Source organism: Lepisosteus platostomus, chromosome 15 (assembly GCF_059453375.1).
Source record: "Lepisosteus platostomus isolate fLepPlt1 chromosome 15, fLepPlt1.hap1, whole genome shotgun sequence".
NCBI lineage: Eukaryota > Metazoa > Chordata > Actinopteri > Semionotiformes > Lepisosteidae > Lepisosteus > Lepisosteus platostomus.
In genome coordinates this window covers 4,131,405-4,141,640 of record NC_142625.1, presented here as the reverse complement: position 1 = coordinate 4,141,640, position 10,236 = coordinate 4,131,405, and the positions used below count along the sequence as shown (strand labels likewise).

The following is a 10,236-nucleotide window of genomic DNA, read 5'->3' as shown; positions in this document are numbered from 1 at the left end:
GCCTGAGAGGGGAACGAGAAGGGCTCAGCAGGGGACAATTCAGGTGGAGCCCAAGAGAGGCGGCCAACGCCACTGAGAGAGGATCTGCGTGCTCTGAGGAGGCGAAGGCTGTGCTTGCGACAGGGCTAGAAACTCAGCCCCTTCCCTGTCCTGTACAGGTCTTCTACATTCTTCCTCCATTCTGCCCATTCTCTTCACACTGTGGCCAGGAGACGGGCAGGTTAAGCAAAGTCGCCATGACTAATAAACAATTTCAATACATGTAAGTCTTGAGTGTTGGTACTGCTAGTGAGCAGGGTGCCAACAATAATATGCACCCCCTGTCTGAAGCAGGTTTAATTCTTTTTGCTATATCTTGTTTGCAATGTTCTTGCTACAGGATTCCTTACTCTGTTCACACTCAAGTGGTCCTTCAGTACTGAGGGTCAGTAAAAACGCAAAGTCTAATTTTAGAATTAAATTGAAAAACTTAAAAAATACAAATTAATTTAGATGGTATGCAGAAAGAAACGGACTGCACACACTGTTGGGTTATTTCAAAAACAATATTCAGACAAATTATACAAATCAAAGGAGGTTAAATATTAGAGGGATCAAGATGTTTTTAAATGCATTCATTTTTCATATGTCTGACAAAGGAGGAAAACATATAGCCATATAGTAATCCAAAGTAAAACCCTGGGTCCTGGCCAAATTGCCCCCTGGCCTTTACCAATAATCATCTCTGAATTGGCTTCATCACTCTAGTCTCCTCCCCACTGAGAGCTGATGTGTGGTGAACATTCTGGCGCACTATGGCTGCCGTCGTATCATCCAGGTGGGGCTGCACACTGGTGGTGGTGGAGGGGAGTCCCCATTACCTGTAAAGTCCTTTGAGTGGAGTGTCCAGAAAAGCGCTATATAAGTGTAAGTAATTATTATTAATAAAAATTTACTGATGGCATGGATCTGTACTTTTGGGAGCACGGCTTCTAGCTTTGTACAATGGATGTATAATTTTGTCCATTCTTCCTGGGCAAAGCTCTATAAAGTTATTTGGGCTTAACTGATGGACTGCAATGTGATAATATAATGTAGCCAACACTTTTCTTGGCTGGTTTAATCGTGCTGGTGGTTTTTCTGGCTTGTGCCAAAACAATGCAATTAACAGGCCTCTAATCTTCCTTATGTTTTAAATACTGTCAGCAGCTGTCAGCCATCTTGTATAGATTACTGTATGTCCTATGTCCTATTGAAAACTGTCATGATTACAAGCTCCAACAGAAAGAAAATGTGGGAACTTCACAAGGGAGAATATTTTGACAAGGCTCTGTAAACAGATCTTTGGATCTTTTAAACCACAGTTAAGAAACAAACATTGCTTGCAATAAGTTCTGGTAAACCTGTCATGGTTTCTGTGTCAATGTCAGCAAGCAGTTTGCTTCAAGGGAAAGTCTGCAAACCCTGTGAAGCCCAGCTGGGGTATAGATAAGGCTGTGGGTGCAATTCGTGATTATGCAACAGTAGCAACTCTTTTCCTTATTATCAAACGTCTGCCATTCTTAATGCAGAGCTTTTCTTTAAAATCCTGAAATACTTTTCTAGAATAATGATTTATTTTTTTGGACAATGAAACATGGTACAAATGTGACAAATGTGACAACTGTGACAGGGTCACTTGGCTGAAAAAGTGCCTTTTGTTTTCAGGTTTTCAGGTTTAAATGCATTTCCACTCCGTCTCGGCTGGTGTCCCCTGCTTCACTGTTTATTCTGAAGAAGGCCACCCTGTTGACTTTGGCAATGTCTTTGAAGATTTTGGATACGCTAGTTCTCGATTTACTGTCAGATGTGCTGAAGTTCAGGATGAATTTCTCATAGTGTCCAGTGTCCAGCGAAACCCAGATTCTTCTAGAACCCAGAACACTTCTGCTGATGTTTTTTACTGAGAACCTTTCCACTGCCAGAATGCTGTTGGCCCCAGCCTTCGTGATTCCTTCCTTCTTCCTTTGGCATCAGAATGGATACTAAATCAGCCATTTCCCAATCATTGTCTGGAAGTTTCCCATTTTTGTCCTGGGTATATTTTAATTCATTCTTAATGGGCCATTGACTGCTGAAAGAGTTGTTTTATTATTTTTATTTAACCCTCCACTATAATATTCCTGTCTCTCTTGACCTTTTTCAATATCCTTTTTATTTGTGCATGCAGTACATTATATATTGGATCCGGTTGTTTTTTAATCATTTTATAAAGGACTTTATGTTTGCTAATATTTTTTACTAATGGGTTTTTTTTAACCATTATTAAAACTCAGTTTACTCAGACGTGGTATAAATGTCATCCAGCCATTTCTGGAAAGAAATGAGGGAAAATCCTCCTGTTTTTGGCTCTAACAAACGTTGCAGAAATAAGTACCTCACAGGAGTATGATGGAAAACCATATACAGTAGATTCTTGTATAATTACTGTACATTCCAATCATTTGCTCATTCAGCAAGTCAGGTCCATACAAGAAGACCCGTAGGGTATAGTTCAGTGGATGTCTGAGGCCCCCAAAGTTACCAGATCATCCTAAAAAGAGCCCTGGAGTGAGGGAGACGCCTTGCCTCTGGAATCACAGCTGCGCTTATCGAAGATGAGCTGCAGCTGTGAGGGCACACTGAGCACCAACCCCCCCGAAGAGGAGGAGCAGCAGTTTACAGGCACTATCTGCTATTGGAGCAATCTTCATCTCTCTATCTGGCTGCACCATCTCTCTGCTTTAACACCCTCACAGCCACTCTCTGCCACTCTGGAAAAACACGAAGCAGCACCCTGATCTGAGATCTGTGCTTGGACCTCAGCCGATCATCACACTGCCGCTCTATCTGACAGCAGCTGCAGCGTAACAGTCTACAGCTGAAGAGAGGTCTGTTATATCTAACAATCCGTTTTTTTAATTCACTAGTTAGGGGGAACCATCCAGTTCTAGACAGTTTTGGGAAAAGAATAAAAAGACTGAACTTGTTAATCATGTAATGAAGAAGAATAAATTATAGCATGCTTATGCTTTGCCAAGGAGGAAATAGCCCAGTGTTGCATTAATGGACTATTTCAACCTGTAGTATCTCAGGGTCCGGCTGTTTATAAAACCTGAAAAATTCAAGTAGATTGAATTGATCAATCAATACAGGCACTTAGGTGGCTAAAAAGATATATAGGAACTACATTTTGTTACATCTAAACATCAGTGTATTAAGAATCACCTACTGTACCACATTTGGAGATAATGGGCTAAAACAGTCTTTTGACAGGAGCAGTCTGTGTAAAACATCATGTTTTGCCAATAGCAGGTGTCCATGGGAAAAGTATTACAACACATTTTGAAATGAAAATCACAAGTACTGTAGCTTATATGGTTCTTAAAAATGACTATAACGATTCCCAAAACAGAGGCATGGCTTTAGCTTGGTAAAGAAAATAGTGGTCGTGTGGCTTACACAAAGGACTGGCAGCTTGTCTGCTGGTGATGGTGTGTCTAACATGATACTGAGGTAAATAATCACAGAATAAAATGTCTATGGGCTACATACAACATCCTAGCTCAGTACTAGAGTTGTAGAAGCCAGAGAAAACATGGTGATTAGGTGATTAAAAACACTTTGGAAGTCCAACACTATGATGTTGAAAGGATGTACTGTATGTTGAATCCTATACAATGTTTAGCTCCAGCTGTAGTCGATATATAATCATTATGCCAGCTGTGTGGACCAGAAATCTTAAAGTCGGTGCCTTGAAGGCCTAGCTTTTTTCGTTCTTTTTTGAGTAATGAATTAAAGTGTCAATATTTTCTTAACAGTAGGCAGACACCAGGTAACTTGGATCCTGGTTAGAAATATTCCAATTATGCAGTTTAATTAAATGCCAGCTATGAACAGATGCAGCTGTTCCAAATGTGAGTCAAAACGTATTACTTCAGCTAGCTATAAGTGCGCTGTACTGCCCAGAGAGTCGATCAAAGGGTTTAATCATCTGTGGTGGGTCAAATGTTAGTAAAACAGTAGCTTAATTTAATCTGTTGTGCTACTTCTTTACATTTATTTAATATGGGATATTAATATAGAATGATATAACTAAGGGAACATTTAGGTAGCTAAAAAAGAAAAAACAAAAGTATGATGATTCTGAACATTATTAATATTAATTTTATTAATATAAATATACAGTATTTATATAGTTGGTTGTGGCACCTTAAAATAAGGTACACAATAGTATTCCACCTCCCTCATATACATTTTCTGCATCAAATTCTTTAATTTAGTCACGTGCAGTAGTTATTTAGCAAAATGTTTTGACATGCTGGTTCTAACATGAACACTTGCTCTCATTGTGATTCCAAAGGAAAATTAAACACTTGCTGTTGCTGTTGCAAAAGATTGCAGCAAATGGAAACAGCAATGCTTGTTTACCAAATGTAAATACTGTAGTAGAGAGTAAAGAAATCCAGTTAATGTTTGGGGGAGGGGCTAAATATAAAATAAATATAAATAATAATGATAAGATCATTAATGTTCAGGATTTTGTAATAAATCCAGTCATTTTTAATTATTCATGACATAATCTGTCTTACATGTTTAAAGTTACATTGTTAGACTTTATACTATCATTTATACTATAGTATTCTCAATAGACTCCTATTATTTTAAAGTCAAAATAAGAGCAAAAGACTAATTACTATGCTTTATGAATTAGTAATTTCTAATTACTTACTAAGGGAAGGCTAATTATATTCTATATCTAGTCAACTAGACTAAATTAAAAGTAGGTGAATAGAAAGTGATGTTTAGATGTTTTAGGCGACCTGACTAAGACCATGACTAAATCTTAAACTGGTGACTAAATTAACATAGCCTGGGTAAAACATGTGAAGGACTTTTTTTCTCCAAAAATATGACATTTCATCTCCTACAGGTGACTTTTCTTCTCCTACACTCCTACATACTCCTCTTGTACACAGCAGGCTTCATCAGATACATATGTGTCCAGCCCAGTAAGCAGCATAAACCCTTGCTGTTTAGAAAGGGGTCACTTTCCAAAACTATTTTGCATACAAACAGTTGTAGTTGCGGACATTTTCAATGAAATATGTCATGCACTTAGCTTAGTATAGTGCGACCCGCTGCATTTGATCATCTTTAGTCAACTCCAAATGAACAAAAGGTGGTGTATCTCAACAACAGGCCATGTGTTCACTGTACAGGATGTTATTGATTGACCTGCTTTTCAGAAATTCATTTAAAAGGGACACGTGAGTCAAAGAGCGATATGCCAATTCTTGTCTGGCGGCCAAGTTGCTTTGTCGAATACAGACACTCCCAGCATTCTTTTTTTTTTGCCTGCTACAGCCCTGCGGTTACAGTTTTATGCTGGTTTCCCTGCTACCCCAAATATAAAATCCTGGCTGTGCCACTGCTGACAGCTGCTGAAATGGGCAATTAGGATGACAGGTTTCTGTGTGGATTTACACGATAAACACACCTTAGCAACATATTGATGGGAGGTAGGGATATGCTAAGATTCACGTTTTTTTAATAAATCACTTTTTTATATATTCATGGCATAATATGTCTTACATATTTTTAAGCTACATTGTTACTTAAGCATTAAAACAAAACCAATTATTTAATGCGTATGTAAACCTGATGAAAACACATCACATTCACAACAGACTATAAATAAATAATTTTGTATCTGGCTGAGGAAACATGGTGTCAGATGTTCTACAGTAACTCTATGCAGGTAATTACTGTTATGTATATTATTATTAATTTCATATTTAATATACCATGATATATATATATAATGAATAAGATGTCAATACAGTATACATGTTAATGTATTTTATTATTAAGAATAGAGTCTCAATTATCCCCAAGGGCTATTTGTTAAAAATACATCTTGCACATTGGCTGTGAATTGAACTCAGACCTCCTACATGGCAGGTGAGAATTCCACCACTGGACCCTCAAGGCATCACTCTGTTGGGAGGGGCTAAACTAAAAACCACTACATTTCATTTTCCAAAGAAGCAAATGTCCCTGAAGTTCCTTGATATGACTGCATGGAAACTTACACAAATTTACTGAGAAAAGAAAACCCTTTCATGTTAGTTCAAAGCAGTTTAGTTCTGTTGTATCGGCTCCAATGCAACTCACAGCACACAAAGCACCCTTTCTTTGAAAGTCATTCGGGTTCCTTTTAGCCTCTTTTTTTATGTGCCTACAGACTAAGTCTGGAGCCGTGGTAGTTCTGACGGCATGGGCGGGTTCAGTCCCAGGTAGGGGCAAGCCATGCGGCTTTAATTCCTTCCAGACAGCTCCCAGGTCCACTCAAATGAGGGGTTAATCCTTCTGGGGGTAATAGGCCAGCAGGAGCGTGATGTTGACCACATCACCTCTACCTCCAGTGTCAGATAGTCAAGAAAAATGGTGGCCCTTGCCCCCCATTCCCCATGGGCCTTTATGGCCTGAAAAGGGGACCTACCTACTTACGTAAGTAGCCTATCAGTAGGGCTGGTCATAACTCTCTCATCCACTGCAGGTGAAGCCCTGTGAGTGAGATCCAATTCCCTACAGACCAAAGTTCCAGAAATTGGAGACGTCTTTCTGAGGAGAAGAAGAGACTTCTTTCTGTCTGCCCATCAGGTCAGCCACGATAAACAAAAAAACGACAACAACAATTTGGTCATTGTATAATAATGCAAAGGAACTAGTAATAGGTTTATTCCAGGCTGAAAAGAGAAGAGAGAAAACACAACATTTCGGCCATGGAGCCTTCTACAGGTGTATAATTATGTCCATGTTTTCTTTCTACTTTCAGTTCATGCACCTATTGAGCTTGTAAAGATGGGAAATGAACAGGGAACACCCGTATGTGACTGGGATAGTACTCCTGATGCCCTGTGGCCCAATTGGATGGCTGACATCTCTGACAGCAAGTCTGTGGCTGAGCTCTCAATTCCTGGGACACATAACACCATGGCTTTCTATGGAGGCGCCTTGGTTGAATGTCAGAGATGGCCTCTCTCTCAGCAATATAAGGCTGGCATACGATTTGTTGACATTCGATGTAGACATATTGAAAACAATCTCACCATCCACCATGATGTAGTTTATCAGCAAGCGGTTCTGGGGGATGTGTTTCGAGACACCATTGCGTTCCTGAAAGAAAACACAGGAGAAGTGATTCTCATGCGCATAAAAGAAGACCACGATGAAACATGCTGCACTCGCTCTTTTGACGAAACTCTGAAAAACAAAATTGAGGCGTATGGCGAATCACATTTCTGGGTGAAAAACCAAGTCCCAACCCTTGGTGAAGCACGGGGAAAGATAGTAATTATACAAAACTATCCCTGTGCTTCTGTTGGCATTAACTATTGGTCATTAGATATTGCAGATGATTACCATGTTCCAACAATTTTTCACACCCCACAGAAGTGGTCAGGAGTGAAGGACCACCTAGAAAAGGCAAGGTATGGCCATCGCACCCAGATCTTTCTGACCTTTGCTTCAGGGTCGAGTGGTGGGGCATACCCTAATGCAGTTGCTGATAGAGTCAATCCTGAGCTCTACTACTACTTGAATGGCTTTGGAGACCAAACAATTCGTTGGGGAATCATAGTCATGGACTTCCCAGCTTCAATACTTGTCCACAAGATAATTCAAAGCAATAAATAACTACTGGAACCAAGAAATGCATGATAGAGGGATCACTGCTGTCTGATACCCCTGTTTGGTTTCATGCTTTGCTCTAGATTTATAGACAATACAGTTGAAAATGCTGCAATACTGAAGTAAAGGCTTGTAAATCTGAGTTGAACTCTTAACAGCTGTCTGATTTAGTTCTGGCTATGTTAACATTGATAAAGTAAAAACGCACCCAATAACTACTTAATAATGGTTCTTATTAAGTGTTCTTAGTATTGGCATTACCTAACAATAGCAAGATTGCATCTGAAGAAAATATATCTTTTATTCTGAAACAGTGGTGTTCATACAAAATTGACCGTTCCTTCTGTATGTACTTTGTGTTTGTTAGAGCCATTTTATAGGTGTTGTTTTTGCAATTAAAGATTAAAGACAGCTGTTGCATTCATCTTTGTCACTTCACTTTATTGTGTGTTCTTGATTCGTGATTGTGGTGATCATACTGAAAAAGAAAGCATTAAGCAGGTGTCTTGATTCTTGCATATGCAAGGTGTATAATTACTAAACTAGGTGTTATCATTGTTTGTGACAATGCTGTATGAATGGTAATTACATGCATCATAATTACATACACTGACAATAATTAGCTCCTTGCCGCTGGTCTGTTAAGCGTACATGTATTTATCCAGAAGAAGTGTCAATGTAGTCATGGCCAGATGAGTTAAAATCATTGCTCTAACCTCTTAGGCTGCATCCTTGGAATTTCAGGAGATGTATCAAGACCCAAGATCACCCTTGACATTGGATCTCATCTTCCCTCATCTCTCAGTGATAGACTTATTTCTTTATGGAGCCTCTACATTTATTTACCAATTACATCTTTTCATACCTTTTCCCCAGGACACTCTTTCTCACCTGCTCTGACCACTGTTCTTCCTGTTCTCTCCTGTTGGCCTGTTATTGCCCTCTCTTTCCCACACACCTGAAGAACGTTTAATCACGTGTTCATCCAAATTGAAAAGTAAACTGTAAATTGAATGGCCAGCAGCCATATCACTCTGCAACTCACCCTTGGCAACCCACTGAAGCTAAGCAGGCATGAGCCTGGTCAGTACCTGGAAGGAAGACCTCCTGGGAAAAACAAAGGTTGCTGCTGGAAGAGGTGTTAGTGGGACCAGCAGGGGGCGCTCACCCTGCAGTCCGTGTGGGTCCTAATGCCCAGTACGGTGACGGGGACACTGTACTGTAAACAGGCGCTGTCCTTCGGATGAGATGTAAAACCGAGGTCCTGACTCTCTGTGGTCATTAAAAATCCCAGCGCGTTTCTCGAAAAGAGTAGGGGTGTAACCCCGGTGTCCTGGCCAAATTTCCCATTGGTCCTTACTAATCATGGCCTCCTAATAATCCCCATCTATGAACTGGCTTCATCACTCTGCTCTCCTCTCCACTGATAGCTGATGTGTGGGGAGCGTTCTGGTGCACTATGGCTGCTGTCGCATCATCCAGGTGGGGCTGCACATTGGTGGTGGTGGAGGGGGGTCCCCATTACCTGTAAAGTGCTTTGAGTGGAGTGTCCAGAAAAGTGCTATATAAGTCTAAGCAATTATTATTATTAATGGCTCAAGTGTAAACTCCTGAGTTCAGCTAGGAATGCTCAAGAACTTGCAGGTACAGAAAGTAGTCCTATTCCTGGGCCTCCTCTCCAGCAGGATGGATTAGAGATGCCCACAGGGATTTGGGCTTTATTGAAGATACCATTTTTGGATGGAGCCTGGGCCTGGTTGAAAACATAACCAGCAACTGGCTTTATTCCCCAGGAAAATAAAATAGACTGAAACTGGCTTTTGTTTTAATATTGTCTAATGGAATTTTATGCAAAGCTCTGTGTTGTTGCTTGCTCTACAGTTTTTCAAGTTCAACACTTCTATTATCGTAACACCTATTGGCATCGGGTCTGGTTTGGTCAGCTCATGCAAGCAAAAGACATCAGTACAATATACAACACAAAACCAATAATAATATCCCCACATCACATACTACCCTAACACAGTCCAGTAATGTATTTATTTAATCTACATTCTATAACTGCGTTCACACACCTCACAGCCTCCGGGCAGGTGCTGCTACAGAAGCTCCTTATCTTAACAGACCTAAGTGTTTAGAGAGAGAGAGAGGAGGAGAGTGAACAGAGGCTGGGCAGGGTAGGAGCAGTTGGTGCGGATCTTTAGAGCTTTGTGTTTCAGTCTAGAGATATAGAGTGAATCCACAGAGGGAAGGTGAGTTTTAGAGACGATATACACTGCCCTCTCTAGCTGTTCTGTTTACTCTCCCTGTATACAATGGAGAAAGGACTGAGCAGCACTGGTGCCCTGGGTGAGAGGCTGAGAGATGGCATCCTTCAGTTTCACCACTGCTTCCTGTCAGCGAGAAGGTCCAGTAGCCAATAATGCAAATGAATACTCATCTCGGCCAGTTTATCAACAAACTTGAGAGGGATAAAATCAGATGTGTGTGAAGGTGTGTGTGCCGCGAGACTGTACTGGCCTCTTGTTTGATTCCTACTGCAGT

General features: G+C 40.4%; 1 protein-coding gene across 3 annotated transcripts; it reads left to right on the top strand.

Annotated features, from left to right (window-relative positions):
* The first annotated feature begins 2,642 nt into the window (after positions 1-2,642).
* On the top strand, positions 2,643-8,116 carry LOC148647713 (uncharacterized). 3 transcript variants are annotated; one of them, XM_088608017.1, is made up of 4 exons: positions 2,648-2,888; positions 6,245-6,296; positions 6,560-6,663; positions 6,839-8,116. In XM_088608017.1, exon 4 carries the CDS (start codon positions 6,865-6,867, stop codon positions 7,696-7,698), a length of 834 nt encoding a protein of 277 aa, XP_088464143.1. In that variant the 5' UTR covers positions 2,648-2,888; positions 6,245-6,296; positions 6,560-6,663; positions 6,839-6,864; the 3' UTR covers positions 7,699-8,116. The 3 variants fall into 3 exon arrangements, with proteins under 3 accessions (XP_088464145.1, XP_088464143.1, XP_088464144.1); XM_088608018.1 differs by lacking the exon at positions 6,245-6,296; XM_088608019.1 differs by lacking the exons at positions 6,245-6,296; positions 6,560-6,663 and having other exon boundaries at positions 2,643-2,888.
* Positions 8,117-10,236: the final 2,120 nt, after the last annotated feature.